The 20,968-nt window shown below is 43.5% G+C and overlaps 1 protein-coding gene across 1 annotated transcript in view; it reads left to right on the forward strand.

Annotated features, from left to right (window-relative positions):
* Positions 1 to 20,695, forward strand: part of xkr6b (XK, Kell blood group complex subunit-related family, member 6b) — a 37,391-nt gene extending 16,696 nt beyond the window's left edge. The window contains exons 3-4 of the mRNA XM_027025122.2: positions 17,821 to 18,017; positions 19,703 to 20,695. Coding sequence (XP_026880923.2) covers positions 17,821 to 18,017; positions 19,703 to 20,676 — 1,171 coding nt within the window. The 3' untranslated portion in view covers positions 20,677 to 20,695. The remainder of the gene's footprint in view (positions 1 to 17,820; positions 18,018 to 19,702) is intronic.
* The last annotated feature ends 273 nt before the right edge of the window (positions 20,696 to 20,968 follow it).

A 20,968-nucleotide genomic window follows, 5' to 3' on the forward strand; every position in this document is an offset into this window, starting at 1 on the left:
GGTGGGTGGGTGGATGGTTTGGCTGGCAAAAGGGAGAGTTCCTTTTTTTTTTTTTTTGCTTTCTAGAAGGGACCGGGTCCAGGTGTCCAGCGGAGATACAGCGATGCAGGCAGAGTAGGGAGCATCAGGGATGAATGCTTGAGTCAGCATGGAAGCCTGGAGGAGAAGAGCTTGTCTTAGACTTGTTTTCAGTGTCTCACTCAGATATTTTCCTTCCCTCTAAAATGGTTTGGTCCCATGGGGAAGCTGGTGTCTTGTGGCTGAGGGAGGCCTAGTCCACATATCTAGCTGCCTGTACAACGACTAGCAAGCATTACCCCTGTTTATCTAACCTCTATGGGCTGTAAGATAACCACACTGCAATGAATTATAGGAAGGACTGTCACCTCTATTAGTTTTGACAGAAAAATAGACAATGGTACTTTTAGCAATACGGTCATCGGTTATAAGGATAGCGATGTGGCTGTTCATTATTGAAAAGATACACTGCCTTGCGATAGTATTCACCACCACATGTTCTTCCTGTTTTGTTGCATTGCAACCTGGAATTAAAATGGGGAGGGGGTGTTGTGCCATTCGATTTTTACATGTCTACCACTATGAAGCTGCAAAATAATTTAATTTGACAAACAACACAAAACAATTCCTTAGTGTGAATAAGTATCCATTGCCACCAGTACTTTGTAGAGCCACCTTTTCCTGCAGTTAACAGCTGCAGGTCTCTTGGGGTATGTCTCTATTAGCTTAGCACATCTAGCCACTGGGATTTTTGCCCATTCTTCAAGGCAAAACTTCTTCCAGCCCTGCCACAGATTCTCAGTTGGCTTGAGGTCTGGACTTTGATTAGGACATTCCAAGACACTTAATGTTTCCCTTTAAACCACTCCGGTATATCTTTTGCAGTATGTTTAGGGTCACTGTACTGTTGGAAGGTGAACCGCCTTAAAAAAAAAAGGTAAAATAAGTTTGATCTCAGGCTTTAGACTCTGGAAAAAGTTAAGCCTGACACCAAACGTTTCTTACCATAACGTCGTTATGACAAACGTTTTCTGTCATAACGACCCTCTCTGCCACGTATCCGTGGACACGGACAGTTACTCGCATGTCCAGTGGGAATCTTTGAAGCTCCTTCTGTGTTCTTTAGTGTCTATGTTGAACTCTTCTCCACAAAGTCTATCATGTGACCAATCATGTGATGCCTTGATTGCCCACAGGTGGACCTTAACCAACTAATTATGTGACATCTGAAGTTAATTGGCTGTTGACTTCTGAAGTTAATTGGACAAGATCTTATTTAGGAGTTTCACAGCAAAGGGGGAGAATACATGCACACATGCATAACTACAGTTATTTATTTATTTGTTTTTGTTTATTTATAAGAAGGAATTTCTTTCATTTCACTTCAACAACTATTTGGACTATTTTCTTAGGTCCATTACATGGAATCCAAATACAAATTCATTTGAATTCTACCCAAGGGCAGAGAATACTTTCACAAGGCACTGTATTCCCTTGCAGGTTGCAGTGAGTTGGTCAACACCCTCACTGACCTCACTGTGGCCTCGGTTTCTAAGAAAGCAGCTTCTGAGCACTTATTAAAGCTGCTGTCCTTTTTAGTAGAGACCCCCCATTTCTGCCCTACTTTTCCTCTCTCACTCATTCCTCTTAGCCCTCTCCTCTGATCCTCCTCCACCATAATGTCACCTCAGGAAATGTCTGAGCCATATATGCAAGATATTCCCATGTTGGCTAGGCATTTAGTAATTATTCTTAAACTATAAGCGTACTTTCTTTCCTAAGGACTGCAGTCTTGAATTTACTATTTTCTTAAAAATGTTCCCTATTTTATCCAAAGGGCTTATAGAAAAATCAGATTTTTGAGTGTTTGGTATGTTCGATTTATTTAGGACATTTCCTTGTCATTTTTTTGGGAACCATAATTCCTTGTTAATTACTTCAATGTCTCTTGCCTTTTATCTTTTTTTGTTTTGTTTTACATTTCTTTTATTTCTTCCATTAAAAGCAAACAAACAAAAAGTTACATAATTGCTCTTAAAATGGCTCTGATCTCTTATTTGTTTTTATTGCTTAAATGTAATTGGCTGTACATAGCCACATGGAGGCACCAGCTGAAAGTCGATAAGTAGCAGGCTGGTGGACTGAGTCACAGTGAATCATAGACCAGTGTGTAGGCTCTCCTCACAACGGGAATGGAAATGTGACCCACCTTATCATAGTGGGAGTGGGCACCCACTTCCCGCTGTATCCGTAGCTGACTCCGCTTAGGGAAGGACCTATTAAAGGCCTGCTCTCCTGCTCTCTGTGGGGGTGTGCTCCTTGGAGAGCTGTGAGGATGCTCTTCTTTATCTGCTTGTGTGGGTTTGAATGGATTGAAATCCAACATCATCTCTGTGCCAGTATTAGTAGGCGCTGCTGATGTAATGCATCTGTCTGTCTGACTCAGAGGCCAGTCTGGAACGTTGACATGCTTAGCATGTGTGTGGAATAGTAATGACTGCGACAGGGGAAAGTCTTTAAGCTGCTCTTGCGTAGCTAAACGAAGAGGTCCTGTTGGTTCAGTGTTCAGCATCTTGTGTCCTTTTTTTTTACAGTGCAAAGATTTTGATGTTTTGCAACTGTAGTTTGCCCAGCTTTTTGTAGCAGGAAACTTTCTGTGGAGTGTACAAGTGTGTAAAATACATTTTGTTATTAAGAACATTATTGGACTTTGAAAGTTCTTCATTTTGCCAGTGCAGTGAGTGTGAGTCAAGAATATTCCAGATAGCTAAAGTCAAAAAATAAGAGTCAGTGTTGGATTTACTCAATAATGCACTTTTGTGTGTGCTTGAACTGCATCGCAACAACTAAGGTGAACTTTTGCATGAAGATTAGACTGACTTGGTGCTTGAGTTAGCCTGCTCAGAAATTTCACGCACAACAACTATAGGAGCATTTGATTTTGTGTATCTGCGTGGCCAAGGTGGTTTGTCATGATCATAGGGAGTGAATCATGTGGACTGTTTCCTGGATAAAAGACTTGCTGTCAAGTGTCGAGGGGGGAAATTCAGCATACCCCCTACTGACTCTGCTACTTTCTGCTGACAGAAAGGCTACCATTTAATTTAAAGGTGCTGTTTCTTTATGCTAGTGAAGCCCTGCCAATTGGATGCCATCCTTTACAGTGCTTCACTGCATCAGTTAATGGACAGTAAGATACTGGTATTTGATTCTCTTTTTTTCTCGTACTTTTTTAAGAGAGGGACTTCACTGGGTAGAACTGTGCAGAGACTTGAGAGAAAGTTTCAATCTATGAAGCAAAGCCTGTTGACACTGAGAAAGAAAGATACTGAGAGTGCTGTAATTTCAGTTTTCTTTATGTACATTTTTTTCATTAAATTTATGAGAAATGTACTTAAAAAAATAATAAATACTATTGTCTCTAGGTTGGAAATTGAGTACCGTTGTGCATACATCATTTATACAAGTTGTATACTTGCCTCTGTATTACATTGGTCTAGAGGTGTCTCACCCAGGTTGGGGTAGAAAGGGAGGTTGTGTCTAGACATCATACAATATAACCCCCCCCCCATTACCGTCCCGTCCACTTATTTTACTGTGTCATCATATAGACATATTCACAAGCCAGTTTACACGAGCCAGTTTACAGAACAGGATAGGCAGGAACATGCCTGAGATTCATTGGAATGGACTGGAGGGTAGGGGACCGGGCCATTTTGCCAGTTGTCCAAGTTAAAACCATCCAAGCTGTCTTTTTTGTCCAAGGTAAAACTGCTAGGTGGGGCTGGACACCACCCTGCAGAGTTTTCTAGAGGGAGAATATGTACAGTTCCCTAGTGTACGTGGATAGGGGTGATGAATCATCAATACATCTGTGTCACCACTAGTAACTATCTGACCTTCTCTCTACCCTTTTTACTTCATTTTCTGCTGCTGTTCTTCTGCACCAGAGTTCATTATTCTGTGTTTTCTACTCCTCCCACTGCTCTATCAATGTCTTATCAACCAATGTGCCGATGAGCATGCCTGCTCTTCCTCTCGCTCCCTCTCACTCTCGCTCACTGTCTCACTTTCTCTCCCTTCTCTCATCACCCCCTCCCCTCCCTGTTTGGACTATTTTGCAGGCCTCTAGCCCAGAAGAGATCAATAGAGGATCAGGTTGCTGTATGCTTTTCATGTTCATGGGCAAAAGGGCTTCATGTCTGTGTGTGCGTGTGTGCCAGAGACATGTGGAAATGAAGACTGGTTGAAAGATATGAGCGCCCTTGTGGGATTGGTTGAAAGATGAGATCGCCCTTGTGGGATTGGTTGAAAGGCTGGTTGAGAAGGACATGTGGACATAGCTGGGGTTTTATGAATGAAATAAAACCTTCGGAAGCGATCCCACAGCTTCACTGACAGGAATCACACAGTTTCCCTGCCTGGGGCCGTGTCCTAAGGCCTGCTCTCTCTCACTTAGTCAGTCCCATGGGCCTTTAAACCCTTTCCTGTAAAACCTTACTCCAGCAGTGGTGTGATTTTGAAAGGATGTCGGTAATAGCAACCTCCACAGTGAGATGTGGCTAAATCATACAACTTGTGAGCAATATAACACAGCATGTGCTCTGCTATTACAATTATAATGATCATGAAAATACCTCAAACAGTGCGGCGCTGCCTCATTGCCCTTGTCCATATGATTTTAAGGTTGGTGTTAACACCACTGTGACAGAGTCCACTATCACAGAGCTTGGTAAATGTTTTAATAGTACCCAAAACCAACCAGTTAAAGTGATTTTCAATCTAGACCTTTAAAATACCTTAATACATCACACTAATGTACAGAGCAATGTATTGTTCACACTTTATAGGCATATTGAAATAATATGCAAATTATGGTAGAATTTTCTTTTCTATGCTAATTGATTTATTTCCTGAAAATAAACAGCAGCCTACCATGGTTTTGAATCAACCAGTGGATAGTGGATCGGGGCCATATGCAGACCTGGACCATAAGCTTAGTGCCAGTGATCACCCTTGGGTTTGAGCACCATTTTTCAGCCATTCAGGGCCTGCGGTGTGACAGAACCTAACCAGAGCAACCGATGGGGCCCAATGTGTGAATTATGATGAATGCACTGAGAGCCAGTAGTTCTGGAAACCTGGTCTCAGAGGCTTGGGAAATCAAAGAGACCTCTTCAGGCACACTAACACCTCTTGTGTTGCTAGAGTTGTAGATAATTTTAATTGATTACAGTGCTCTGTAAACATTCAGGCCAGCCATGTTGCTCAGAGGAATGAGGGTGAGAGTGGGAGAAATGGGTACGGTGAGGGAGCTTGTTTATCCTCCCGGCTCCCTCAGCGTGGCACATGCTGAGCGTGAACATGGGGAGAGTGGGTGTGCTGCTATGAATGTGTGCATTTTTGATGGAGGAGCACCCCCGCATGACCCCCTGTGAACGTCGCCATAACGTCGCACCGGTGCGAGCACGCAGATGTTGGACTGCTCGCTCACATCTGTCATCATCACAAAGACGCCGCTAAGCTGTGAGGCGGGTCGACGCCAGCCCCTGGGAAGACGAGAGGAACGCCATCCACACGCCTTCGAATGTAACTGGCGCATCATCAAACGTTCTCTAAACGCCCCCCTCCACGAAGGTGGTGTGAGGCTGGGTAGCAGCTGCTTCCTGTGTGTCATACTGCCCTTGTGTGCGCCGCACTGCAATGAGGGCTACAGTCCACATTCATTGCTGGTATGCCTGTCTTTCTCTATCTTGTTTCTGTTTTCCCTTCCCCACTCCATCCTTCCCTCTCTGTAATTTACCTCTTCCACCCCACCCAACACACACACACACACACACACACACACACACACACAGAAGCAGAGTCGATGTGTCCAGCAGGGCTTTTGAAGGGAGCGGGGGTGGACGTGTAATGGTACGGTCTGATAGATGGAGCGGGGGAGAGACAGAGTGTGTGAGCGGAATAGTAAAAGAGCCCCTGAGATGTGAGATGTGAGGGAGTTGGGGGGCGGAGGCACAGAGCCAGAAAATTGCGTTGCGCGTTTGGTGATTAGTTTACCTCCTGGGTTCTCCTGTTCTTTGTGCTTTCCTCTCTCCTCTTATTCCTAGTCTTGCTCCTCGCTCCCCTCTTTCTTGCCCAGATCATGCCTCCTACTTCCTTCCGGCTGTTCTCTCACTCATTCTGCTGTTGCCCTGCGCTGTAGCTCTCGATCTTTCGCCGCTCTCCTTGAAGCAGTAACATTACAGTTTGGCTTGACACAGTACCTTATGAGGACAGTGTCTCGTGCTATCTCTGGGGGCACTGTAGGCTTTAGATAAGTCCAGGCCAATTTCACTGCGCCCTTTACAAAGGGAAGGTTTCACAGCTGCTCTTCTAGTCAGCCATTATTTAGAGGCAAAAATGTCCTTTTGAAAAAAAAAAAAATTAGTGTGGCCTTTGTGCAAAACACAGCACTGTAACCAAGCTATTTTCAGTGACAAATTACCTTCTTATAAATGCAGACACTAGCAAAGCCTCTGCCTAAGTTAATGTGCCAGGGAACTCTAAAAGGTTCCACTAGTCTGCTGCCACCAACTACATGCTACATAGCTGAAATCAAATGAACCTCCGCATCCTGGGGATACGTGGTGGTTTTATTGCCTTTGGTGTCAGGAGAGTGCTTTTAAAACATAAGCTACCCATCCTAATTACAGTCTCTGATACAGTCTCTGATAAATTCAAACCTCAAAACCTCTAGCACCATAAACTTAATTCCAGTGCCAAAGAAATGACTGACTCTACAGCTACGGTTTGCAGTCTTCTAAAAAGCAAGTAGGTCAAGCTCTTTCTTTTAATCCTGGCTTAGTCTAGCCCCTTGTCTGGTTGACACGAACCCTCATTCTCCAAAGCAATAAGAGAGGCCGATCCTCCCCCTATATAGCCCAAATCCTTTACTCTCTCTCCTTTTAAAATCAAAGAGAGATCAGCTGTCATCTCTCTTATCCTCTACCTCGTTCTGTTTGGAGTCTTTCAGAATCTCAATAAACACCCAAATCCCCTGTGACCCATGTTTTTGTGGGAGAACTACACTCCTATCTCTTTCAAGGCCAGTTATGAATATCAACCAAGAGATGAGCACCAGTTACAACTGTATATCCAGATGCTGCAGTAAATGCAGCATGGGAAAACTGACTGGACACAGGAAGGCCATCTGTGCCCCCACCAACCCCCCGCCAAGGTGCCATTAAACGGTCCTCCTACCAGGACTCAGCCAACCAGGTCGACCTCTGGCTGCTTGTCCGTGCCATGCTGGACAGCTCCTCGCTCACATGCAGCCACAGGAGAGCGGAGCAGCCGGGGGCATCTGCCCGCGCACACCGCGCTCGCAGCCCAATGCAGCAGTGCAACTCCGCTCGGCACCACCACAGCTTCTGCTCATGGGCTGCAGAGTGCATTCGAAAAGGGCAGGGCTTCAGTCCAATCAGACGCTCTCTGCAGCCATGGGGCGGCAGCAGCGGGCACACGTGCTCTTTAGCCACCGTGACAGAACAGCGTGTGAGACCCTTTCAGAGCCAAGCATCTCTGCTTGGGACCTGGATGTAGGGGCACGGCACACAAAGGCGGCAGGAGATGCATCGAACCGAGGTCCAGGAGTGAGAGATTTCCTTACTTCCTGTGGGACAGTCATGTAATGTTGCTCCATTAAGAAGGAAATGCGTAAGTCCATACTGGTCGTATTGACATGGTTTTAACCTCTCCTCTGCAGTCTATACATAAGCCTATTAATCTGAGACTAATAAGGAAGACCAGGTAACAGAGAAGCAGAGGGAGCTTTTAGTTCATGCTGCCAGACCCAGGCAGTGGTTCTGCCATCACAGACGCCACCACCACCCACTCACCAGGAGGAGCACGTGGTCATGTGATTTTCACCCATATGAGCGACAAACGACTTTTAGCTGTACTAATGGAGCCAGAGTGCAAGACGTTCTGAGTGCCGTACCGACGACACGGAGCGATGAGACAGGAAGAACACACACACGCCCACACACCACACCACAAACCACACCACAACACACACCACACAGATCTGAGGGAGCTGAGCTTTTGTTAGTAATAAACTCTTTGTTATTTATTCATATGAATCTAATTTCATTTATTTGATCAGTACGGAGTTCAGCTAGGGACTTCTGACAGCTTTTCAGGTTTGGCTTAAACAACTGTGATATTGACCTACTTGTGTAAAAGAATCCAAGAGATTCCAGAGAAACTGTAGTATTGTTGATTATTTCTGCTCTTTCTGTAAGATGAGCCCGTCTGCCGCTCCAGGTTTGCACTGCTGCAGTAGACACTATTTGACAAAGGAAGTTGCCAACAGGAGCTTCAGTGAGCCACTCAGCTGTCACCATGCTACCACTGCAAGTCCAATGTGCTTAATCTCCAAGTCTCTGTTCTTCTCCTCTCATTTTCCTGCTTCCATATGCTTCTGTCACACACAAACACACAAATATGTGTAGATACAAACATATACTACATGGTACACACAGAAGCACATTCGTATATATATATGAAAACACACACACACACACACACACACACACACACACCAATGTGTGCAATACAAGCTTAGGCAGGTGCTTTTCTGTTTTTTCTCTCTCTCTCTCTGCCTGTCTCTCCCTCACTATGTCTCATCATGCAGACTGAACTGTTCTGTTTGTCCTCTCTGTTATTCTCGTTTACATTCTCTGCTTCTGTCTGTGAGGTGATTACAGTGAGATGATGGCTTCACCTCACGCTTACCCCTCACCTAACAAAACAACCCCAGTATGTCTAGTCCCTGTGAGACTGGCAGACATTCCAATATTAGCCCAGCCACTGATTCCAGTGCATTCATTTGCATGTTTTATGACATTAGTCTCTACAACTCCACCATGGGTTTTGCAGTGGCGTCTGGATTTGGTTTGCGTTTCATTGTGCAAATGAGAAGAGCCAGCCTGATTGCTTACAGACAAGCATAATTCAAAAGAAATAATAATTTGAGTACTAGTTCCATTACCAGGTAACCACACTCCAGAGCTACTGCACATTAAGTTTCCATGAAGTTTTCTAGATTGTGAAAATGTCAGGCCATCGCATTTGAGCTGAGTTATAGCTGACATTCATGATGTAGGAACATGCTTATATGCTCTGATTTAGCTGGAGACTAATCCCTTATTCGTGCATTGCATATTCTCTTGTTTTGACATTAGTGCAAACAACTTTAGATTAGACCCTAAATGTATTTGGATATTGATTAAATGGTGGGAGGCATCTCATAATGAGTCATCAGGGTTTTGCAGTGTATGTATGAGTATCAATTACCTTTAACACCTTCAAAGGTGTTTGTTTCTTAAACACCTTATATTCTCTCTGAAATGTGGCATATAGCATATCATGTCATCGCGCTGCACACCTCCTGGGACATTCATGTTTCTTGAACATAAATTATTTTATTGTTTTCATAAATGCCGTTGCCAAGTTTCTCTTTTTAGAGATCTTCAGGACAATTATGCTTCATCATTAACTCTTCCTTTGCTTTGAATACAGTGGCTGTGCTGAAGCAGTCATGATTGATTCATTGTGATTAAGCGTGACTGTCAGCCCCAAAGACCTCACAACCTTATTCAGCATAACATAATCATGTATATATTTTATGGCGTTGTTCTGGAGCAATGGCTGGAACTGCACTTTAGTTGGCAACAGAGATTTAAAGGCCTCTTCCCAGGCCTTCATGAATCATTGTGACTCCTGCCATAAAGGTTCTGTGGGCCTCTCTGATACATAGCATGCCTTTTGTTTCCCATTGGGAAGCATTTAAGCCTGCACGGTCTCCATCACACTTATGTAATGGGCAGCATTTTCATGCTTCCTCCAGGGAGGACTGGGCATCTCTAAATCTAGACATGTCACTTTCATAAAGGCTGGGATTGAATTCTGAATCATTTGTGTGTGCTTTTTTTCTCCTCACATTGAATAGGATTGTAGCTATAAATACTTAAGATCTAGAAAGGCTGAGAGACACTCCGCATAACGAGAACCTGCACAGCGAAGAGAAGAGAAGAGAAGAGAAGAGAAGAGAAGAGAAGAGAAGAGAAGAGAAGAGAAGAGAAGAGAAGAGAAGAGAAGAGAAGAGAAGAGAAGAGAAGAGAAGAGAAGAGGGATGGGCTGGGATGGGCTGGGATGACCTAAGAAATATGATGGAGGGTTTCTGTATAAATCGAAGCTCAAAAGCAAGGACAAACAAAAGATACTATGGAATTTGAGCTCTTCCAGCATCTACTGTAGCAGTCAGTCCTCATTGACAGTTGCAGTAGTGTTCCACTGAGGGTAAGTGTTTTCTCCTCACCTTCACTGAGTGACTCACTGAGTGACTCATCTTAGTCCTGTTCTGCGTGCACACACACACACACACACACACACACACACACACACACACAGACACACACACACAGCTCTCATTAAATACACAATCACACATATACACAGGCAGACATATTGCACTTTGCCCACAGACCGCCCTCCAATTAAACAGCCCTTTGCCCAATTGCCTGTGCACATGCGAGACAAGCCATGATGCCAGCTTTTTGGGGTATGTGTACTCAGTTTGCTCACACCAATCCTAATCGCTCCATCACAGATGTATGTCGGGCATTATAGTGGCCCGGAATCTGCAAGTGCGCAGGTGAGGAGTGCTAAAGTCAGCATGTTGCCTTCAGTGTGGGAGAGAAACAAAAGCATCTTCAGTCTCGTCTGTCCGTCTAACAAATTGCGAGTTAGCCGTGTTCCTCTACAGCGTACGCGTGTGCGCATGTCTGCGAGGGTCCGCTTGCACCCACATGTGCACATCCTCCAAACCTTTCATGGCTTCGGGGCCTTTAATTTCCATCCAAACAATGTGTGGTCTTTTGAGCAGGAGTTAATTAAGCAGAAACAATGCGGCGTACGCCTTGGTGAATCATGAGTCGTTAGCGTGCGGGCGCAGCAGGAAATGGGCTGTATCAGTGCCACAGACGGGCAGACGGGCAGAATGCTCAGACGTGACCTGGCAAGGCTAGGCCAAGTGCAGGCTAGCTAACGAGGCGTGAGCAAGTGCTACGATCTCAGCACGAATAATTTATGAGGAGTCATGTTCCAGGCCTCGGTGATATGAGGAGCAGAGTCAGACAGGGGCTTCAGACAGACTACACTCTCACACCTGACAGGAGGGTTGTGATGGTTGTGTGGGAAAACTTGCACATGACTGTGTGTGCTATTGTGTGTCTGTGTCTGTGTGTTTATCTGTAAGTGGTATAATTGTTGGCATATCTGTGCTTATGGAATGGAAAATGGAAAAATATACCCATCATACAGTTTAGTAATTATATGTAATCATGCATTTGCTCTGGCCTATCTTGATTTGATTTTGAGCCTAGCAGTCACATCCTGGACCAGCAGCAGATGTGTCAAGACTGACTGGCAGATTCCAGCATAGAGGGAGGGTTATAGAGGGTTACACTAATCAATACAGTGGAGAAATAAAATCATCAATGACTGTTTCCATTAAAAAAAAAAAGAATACATTTTAGTCTAGTAATCAATTTAAAGATGGGGGAAATAGACCTAAGTTAAAGACATAATAAACAATATTTATGAAGTAATTTTTTTTTCTATAAAGCACATTTCACATGAGATGAAGATTCAAATTACTTTGTAGTCCTCAAAAGAACCAGTTTATACTCCATAGAGCAGGTCCCCCACACGGAGGCGTCCACGTTTAAAATGGATTTAGTACAGAATCTCTGAAACTTCAGGAATCCTTGTAAAAATGAATTATTGCTCTTTTAACTTGTGTTATAGCAGAATCAAATGTTATAGGATGACTGAAAATGATGCCAGGGTTTTTAACATGGCTGTGTTGATTTGCTGAAAACAGGCATAAGTTGTTAGCTATGCTGTTGGTAGAGTCAGGATTACCAAATATAATAACTTTGGTATTGCTATCATTCAACTGTAGCATCTAATGTGCCTTTTAGAGTCAAAGATGAGATGTAGGGAGACATTATATCCGGTTTTCAATGGAACGTACAACTGTAAGGGTTGGCACCAGGCTGAGGCCCCTTCCAGCCACCAGAGGGAGGCCTCGAGTCAACCACGCCACTAATCAGGCTTAACACCTAACAGCTGGGCTAGACCTTATATAAGCCCAGTGAACCAGTCATTCAGTACTGGTTCTTTGCCAAAGTTCTGAGCCAAGCTCCTAGTGGGTAACTTAAGGTATTGAGGGCTGTGAGCTCTCGTGCTACGAGGGTGTCCATGTTTTTACATGTTCCCGCCCCTCTCCAGTTTTCCCCCTGGTGCTACACCTCACTTCAGTGCTGCGAGGGTGTCCGTATTTTTACACGTCCCCTCCTCTCTCCAGTTTTCCCTCGCGAGCCTGTCTCTCTCCGGAGGCTTCCCTTAGTCCTTCAAGTTCCTCCTGGTTTTCTGGTTTTGTTTTGGAAGTTTTAGTTTGAGTTTTCCCCAGTGCATCGGGGTTGCCATTTCTTCCCTTGGCGTCCTTTGTTCTCCCTTCCCCCCCCCCTCGGCGTGGTGTTTAGTTTTTCCTTTTGTTTTACCTGACCCAAGCTCGGCAGACGGGCCCACCATCGTTAGTGTGGTTGCTCACTCAGTAGGCTGTTGGTATCATCACCCAGCTGACCTGGGTTTGAGACCACCTTACATGCTTATCATCTACGTAACAGTAATAAGAAATATATTTGGAAAATGGATCCAAGTAGCAACATATCCAATGAAAAATGTATAGGCCTCAAGATGGAGCCCTGGGGTACCTCACCAGGTGGCTGCTGCTATAGAAGAAGAGTTGGCAATTTTAAACAGATATGTTCTGCAAATCATAAGCAAATCACTTTTACACAGGATGCCAACACCACACTTAAAATGGTCCAGAAGAACAGTATGGTCATCTATGTCAAATGTTGAACTAAGGTCCAATAAAATTACCACCTCAAATTTTCCAGAATCTACAATCAACAGGAAATCTAGCTTCAGTCACTCTGTATACATTACATTGCATCAGGACTTAAATGTAAATAATTAACTGAGGGATTCCCAGTGCTATCAAACCCACAATTATTTTGGGGAGGGTGTGCATGTGGTGGGAGGAGCATTATCTTCTAGCACCTCTGACATTTACAAGACTAACAGAAAATGTCAGTGAATGCCAGATGTGGCTCTTGAAAGGCCTGAGCTATTGATCCATGGTTTCGCTTTTCTTCCCCAGTTCACGTCTACCTTCCAGCTGCTTTTATTTTCTCTCCTCCATTTCAGGTTTTTCTCTCTCACTCCTCCCCCTCCTTGCCCTCTGCTGTGTCTTTTATCAAAGATCTATACTCTGAGTCATGTGGATAACACGTTTATTGTTGCATCCTCTTTATGCTTACACTTGTGCTACCAGCATTCTACTAGTCTCACACATACACCTAAGCAGTGTGACCCTGTGTTAGCGTGACATTGTACAACAGCTGTGCATCCTTGGCCTGCAAGCCATCGGACTCGAGTCTTGTGAACATCGCCAGACAGCAAAGCGTGAGGGATCACCTCCAATCTCCTCACCAGCACTTTTCCACTTCAGCTGTCTCTCACATTTAGCTAATTGAATGGGTGTCTAGCACAACAGTGCCTGAAGCATTAACAAAGCTATGGAATTTCCTGTGGCACCGAGACCTTTGTTATTTTACTCTGCTAAAGATGATTTTGATGAGTGTGTGCAGTTGCAGATGCTATTGGTGCTCCACTGCTGCTAATTCAACTGTCACAAAACACAACATGTTCTATATTAATAAATGACCTCTAGACTGTATAAAAGAGTAATAAATATTTTTTAAAAAATCTGTGGCACATTCAGAAATGACACTGCTTTCTGGCAGATTGTCACCTTGTCATACATATTCATCATGGCTGGATGCCCAATACACAGTCATCTCTTTTGAATGCCTCAGTTCATCCTGCAGAGATGGCCCCTTCTAGGCAGTATGACCGTAAACATGACAGAACTTAGCATTTTTTGCCTGCATCAACTCACCATATGTAGCTAACCTAGAGGAACATAGTGGATGATGTCAGTGGTATGGCTTGAACAAAAATTTGGACTTTCCTTCCTGAAATGGCTAAGACTGGTCTCAAGCTATTTCTGTCCAGGTGTTAAGTTATTGCTTTTGCTTGACTTACTTCACATCATTATCATGAGAGAGGCTCTTCTGTTTAGGCATACATTCCCCTAGCAATGCAGATGCAGGGTAACTGGTGGTTTGGCGGCTTTCTGACTTTAACTTGGAGAGTACTTCAAGGACACGCAGCGCTAAACCCGAGAATTTCAAGTGGCAAAGTGGCAGCAAAGGTGGGCGTGGGGGGCCTTATACGCGTTCACATTTTGATGTGCTGAAGCGCGTGTACTTTGGGGAGAATTTACTCTCCTGAAGAGAATGTGCTTTGCTACAGCGCACAATGAAGCCTTTTTGTTGCTGTTGTTAGTGGTGTTTGCCACCAAATGTTCCTCTCACTTCCCCATAATTACCAGCTCCGATTGCAGCCATTACGCTCTGCCACAAACACAAAGATGATTATGGCTCTAATTAGCTACATCTGAGTGCAGAGTAGCAGGGGGAGATTATGTTCCATTCAAAATATGTTCTAGTGACACGTTTCTAAAGACTTGCTCCCTTGGAAAAGCAAGAAGGAGTCAAGAGTCATTTAAAAATAATTTCCTGTAGGACTCAAAAAGATACAGTGAAATAATGGCTACATATTGGATATAAAACAAATGTTTTGTTTAAAAAAGCTTTATTTATTTAATAAAAAATAAAAATGCTTTAAAGAGTACCTGAAACCATTGCACCAATTCAGTACAAGTACATACAAAATCTAAGTGTCCAGGTGAGAAATATCTCAGCTGTCAAAAGTATGTAACAAAATGTAATCTCTGTACTTTCTGTCAGACAAAGCAGTGAGCAAGACAGTGTTCTTCTTCATAGTTCAATTTAGTCATTCTCATATACAATGGTAGATGAGCAGCAGAGAGGGGTCAAATCCCTGCACATTCTGAGTGCGTACTGGCAGGGTACTGTTGACTGTACACTTCTCAGGAAATAAAAAATGCTGAGCCAGGATCAGTTCTCGGCTTTTATATCAAACTGTGTGGAATTATATGGATAAGGGGGTGCTGATCTTACAGCAGCATGCTTACTCTAAGAGCGTCAGTGTGCACAGATGAACTTGTGCACAGATTTGTCACTACTGTGAGCAGATGCTGAAATTTCTGCTTGTGCATTTTCAGCAAAATGACATGGAAATACATATTTCATCCCATCCCTGTCAAATACCTGAGCTTCACAATATCTTACTCTGTTCCAGTAAAAGAGTTTTGCTCTAGAAAATCAAGTCATTTATGTGCACACTGGACTTGAGTGCACAGATATACAATAATTTAAATACAGTGCATAAATAGGAATGAGTGCTGCTTAATGTGCTAGCCCTAGACAGAACCTAGAACTGCAGTCTCATACATTAAATGTGATCAGCTTGACTAATAGATAGTGTGTAAATTGCACCAGAGAATGAGTGTCTCTGAGCAGATGGCACAGTTAGAGCCATAATAGGAGTTATGCTGTTGTTGGCTGCTGCAGCAGCACTTCTGGGTAAAAGTCATTCATTCAACTGGATCTGGAAACAGCTTTTCCAGTGCCGGTTTTAAAATTTATTATGAGAGGCACTGGCAACTCTGATCTCAGATCGGCCTTGACAAGATCACAGCAGCATGGCTTGCAGGCCCAGTGACGGAGGAAGAGGAGGGTAAGAACTGGGTGCAGACGTTGTGAATGAGTCAAGCAGAAGGTGCATGCTGGATAAACAGGATGGAAAGAAGAGACATGAAAGGAACATGGAGAGGAGAGGAGGTGGATCAAGGCTGTCAGCTTCGTAATGGACATGAGCCAAGGGGGTGGATCAGCAACTCAGACTAACTTTGATGTGTGTGTGTGTGTGTGTGTGTGTGTATAATACTATGCAGGCTGTCCTCTTCAACTCTCTTCGACTCTAACCATCTTAACGCGTAGTGTGTAAACAGCATGGAAGTTTAAATGTAGCGTACATACTTTACTCGTGTAGTACTGATTGTAGTGTCATGTTGTAGAAGATTATTATGGTCACGTTTCATTGTTGATATTTTTATTTTTGAAGTCCTGAAATGGTGCCAACGGCTATATAATTTCATTTTTTGAAACATCTGGAAAAAAGCAAGTATTAGTGATGTGGTGAAATACGCTCTTGGGACCGAGCGACAGTGAAGTCTCGATCAGCACCAGAAAAGAGCCTCAGCTGTAGATCATGTTCGGCAAAGTTTGTCAGCATGGTAGTGAACTGTACCCTCTAGTGGTGTCATGGCCTCACCACAACTATTTCTAAGCTGTTGTATAGTTTTATTAACCCATACGGCTGTAAGTGTTATCCTCCTTACATTGTCCTTAAAGTCTTATTTTTCAATATTATGATTCAATATCTTTTGCTCTAGTCCACTTGTTTTGGGATGACTGAAATGCACTTATTAAAAGTCATTATTCTAGTGTCCTGCTAGGAAAAAAAAGCAAAACTATGCCAGCAGATGACCAGCTTACCCTCATGAGATAGATACAGATGAGAGAGAGTTTTCTCTAAACCAGACATCCTAGACAGTTGATCCCAGACAATCAAGTCCCATGTCTTCAGTGACGTGGAAACTTTTTATCTCTATGTCTGCCCAGACACACACCTGCTTTCCATTGACCGTGTGTGCTGTTGGGAATCTCAACACACACGCACACGGAGACAGACAGACAAACAGACAGACAGACAGACAGACGGAGTCACACAACATGCAAACTACAGAAACCTAAAGAAATAAATTCAAAATGGCAGACTACACTATTACACATGCACATTTAACCCACATTATCCTTACACTATACATACATGCATAGCACACACGTTCACATAAAAGCAGGACTGAATTTGGCAGTATGCATGTCTGCTGGGATACTGATTGCTCCGGTTAAGCTGTGCCATGTGAATTCAGATATTCCAATGTGGTGATTGCTCCTGAATCTATAGGGCAGGTCCACCTGTTATCATATGTGCCATTTTGGATAATTGCAAAAGCAGTGACATAGAGTCTGTGCATCAGCAGCTTAGTGGCAGAAACTGCTGTATCAGAACTTGATTTGTGGTTGTGGTGAATAATTACACAGTTGATTTCAGCACTGTAAATTAGTGGCATTATCTCAGGTACATATATCAGGGAATATACACATAAGCATAGAGAGAAGTACTCTACTGTAACCAGAGTCATGGGTGATCTTTACAGAAATGTTGAATATTTAAGACATATATATTTTACACATAAATCTAACCAGAGTGTATGTAAAATATAAATCTAACCTGTTATGACAACTACTCTAGTGTAACCAAAGCATTACTCTATACATGAATTCTGAAGGCTTGACTGTATATTTTTACACATAATTCTACAGATTACAATATTCATAAATGTACAGATACACAAACATCTGCAGATAAAAAGTGTGCTTATAGAACATTTATTAAATAGATGTTTTTTGTTACTCATGTTTCTTACTCATGGCTTCTCGCTTTTGTAAAAGAACATTTATTAACCTTTCCCCCCCCTCAGTTCAGTTCTATGTTTTCTGCATTTTCTGTTATTTTCTCAAGCCTCATGCTGTCTCTGCTTTTTTCCTTCTGTGAAACTGTAATCTGCAGGTATATCCGGACCATGTACCTGGGCATACAGAGTCGAAGGCAAAAGGAGAACCAGAGACGTTTCTACTGGGCCATGATGTACGAATATGCAGACGTGAACATGCTTCGACTCCTCGAGACCTTTCTGGAGAGTGCTCCACAGCTGGTGCTCCAGCTCTGCATCATGATCCACAAGAACCGCGCTGAGACACTGCAGTGTAAGGAGTGCCCCAAGGCACTATACTAGGACTGCTGACGTTTCAGCATTGTGTTGCTTATACACTGCTTTTGTGTTTTCAATATATGCCCCAAAGCCTCCTCGTGTTTGACTGATCAAATTATTTAGATGTGAAGATTTACATCTGAAATATCACAGAGTATTTATCTTTAGCATAAGATGATTTTCATAAATATTAATACATTTCTTTTGCACTACACTGAAAATACTACTGCTGTATACAGTGCTACTACTGTACATAATAGATGTTTCAGGAGAAATGTTTGCTTGAAGCTGACTTGGTTTGCTTTGCAGTGTATGTGTAATTTAATATATGCATTGCATACTCAAGCCATTCTGTTTCTTGATTAGAAATGTTGCTGAAAAAGCACTTTTTAATTTTTCATAAGCATGGCTTCAGGCTTTGCAAACGTATGATGCATTTCACATTCTGTAGTCGATTATAACATCTCGTATACAAACTAGTATATGATTCCCTGGATCTCACTGTTTTGTGTCGTATCAGTTCATCAAGTCAGATGACAAACTGACAAATCTGCAAAGGGCTGACTTGTGCATGAATCTAACAAAAAGTCTAAAAACTACCCCCGTTGAGACTTTTGAATTATGAAGAGTGTATATGCGGGGACGAGCCTTCTCTGCTGCTCAGCAGACAGGCTTAAATGTAGGACCATTTCTCATGTTTCGCGCGTGACAGCATTGGCAGCAGCGCAGATGCCTCTATGAACATCCCGAAGAACACTGAGCTCAGCAAGATGAATAGTAAACTTGGCTATGCTATTAAAAAAAAGATACATAGCAAAAGCAAGAGGTAAGTCTTAGAGAACACCTCTAAGAATGAATGTGAAGTGTATATCCCCGTGAAAGAAAGAATGCAACAGTTCCTTTGACATGGTGCTCATTTTAGCTTGTATTATTGGATTTTGTTGCAACCTACACTGTCGCTATCCCAAAGTCCACTGAGTGAATATAGCAGTCAGGGGTGAATGTTCTAATATTAAAATGTCATTAAAGAAACAGAATTAGATAGAGATTGCAAAAAACACATTTTGTGGGTTCCTGGTTTATGTAAGAGAATGTGAAGCTCAATTGCTATTGGGAGGGTTTATATATTTGACTACTTAACAAAGACAAGAAGTCTGCCATTGTTAGGAAGTGATATGATATCGAATATACTATTGTTTTAGTCTGTATTCTATCATTTTGACTAGGGCTGTTATAATTGCATTTTAATCACAGTGAATCACATATATCTGTGATTTATTCCATAAACACACACAGTTATTTTATTTAACACAAGCAAATCCTATTCAGAATCACATCAAAGTGTTAATAAATAACAGACATAACAGAAATAAACTATACTATATGTATGACCGCCATTCTGGAACACATGAGTAAAGTCAGTCGGATGCGTTCATTGTTTTTCCACACTTTTCTCATTACACAAAATGTGAGTTTTTGGCAGTTCAGAATCTTGTGGGCCATTATATCAATCTATCATACTTTATTCTTCCATCCTTAAAAAAACCCCCAACGTTTCATCCAAGGCAAAGACCATTTGCCTATTTCACCATACATTGTACTCAACAGAGATATGTGTGGTCACTTTTACTCTCTGCCTGTTTCTCTTCCTACTCTCATTCCTCCCCACCCTTCCTGCAGGCATGTCTGCCGTTGCCTCCCTCTTATCTCTCTCTTGGGTGCTGGCCTCCTACCACAAGCTTCTGCGCGACTCTCGCGATGACCAAAAGAGCATGAGCTACCGGGGAGCTCTGGTCCAGCTCCTGTGGCGTCTCTTCACCATCTCATCACGAGCACTCTCCTTTGCGCTCTTTGCCTCGGTTTTCCATCTCTACTTTGGCATTTTTGTAGTGCTGCACTGGTGTGCTATGGCCTTCTGGGTAATCCATGGTGGCACTGACTTTTGCATGTCAAAGTGGGAGGAGGTGCTATTCAACATGGTGGTCGGCGTGGTCTACATCTTCTGTTGGTTCAACGTGAAGGAGGGCAGGACCCGATACCGAATGGTGGCCTATTACTCGCTGGTGCTGGTGGAGAACACCATCCTGACTGCCCTGTGGTACACATACAGAGACCCAGCCACCACCGACTCCTATGCCGCATCTGTTCTCTGCGGAGTCTTCCTGTGCTTCGCCTCAGGGGTGGTCTGCATGGTCCTCTACTATGGGGTCTTGCACCCCATGAGGCCCAGGCTGAGGGTCCTGGCCAGCTCCTGCTGTGCTGAGCTCCTCTGGGGCCTTCCCTTGCCTCCTGAGGCTGAGCCTATGGCCCCTACCCCAGGGCCTCGAGGTTCTCAAGCCACCCCTACCCGGGGCATGGCTTCAGGGGACTATGGAGAGCCGGAAGAGGCTGCCACGGATACCTGCTTGCCTGTGTTCCAAGTGAGGCCCACAGAGCCCACTGATGCAGCAGGCAGGCCCATTCGCCCTGAGGGGCCCCTAATTAAGATTGACATGCCTAGAAAGCGCTACCCAGCCTGGGATGCGCACTTTGTGGACCGGCGCCTGCGGCGGACCATAAATATCCTCCAGTACATCAGCCCAAATGCAGTGGGCATCAGGTACAGGGATGGGCCACTCCTCTATGAGCTGCTCCAGTATGAGTCCTCCCTATAAAGGCTCTCTCTGCCCTCTCTCTCTCTCTCTCTCTCACTCCTCATGCTCCCTGCCTTTCTCTCTCGCTCTCTCTCCTTCTCTCTCTCCTCTCCTTTCATTCACTCTCCGCTTTTCTTCTCTCCCTTTGGTGCTTATTTTCCTTCTGTTTGATTGTTATTCTGTAAAGATATTAGAGTATATCAAAGGTCTAAAAAGATTCTAAATAGAGAATATTCAACATTTATTTTCACAAATACAGAGGAAAAAATGTATTGTAAAATTGGAATACAATGTCAGAAATACAGCAGTCCTT

The sequence above is a fragment of the Electrophorus electricus genome, chromosome 3 (assembly GCF_013358815.1).
Source record: "Electrophorus electricus isolate fEleEle1 chromosome 3, fEleEle1.pri, whole genome shotgun sequence".
NCBI lineage: Eukaryota > Metazoa > Chordata > Actinopteri > Gymnotiformes > Gymnotidae > Electrophorus > Electrophorus electricus.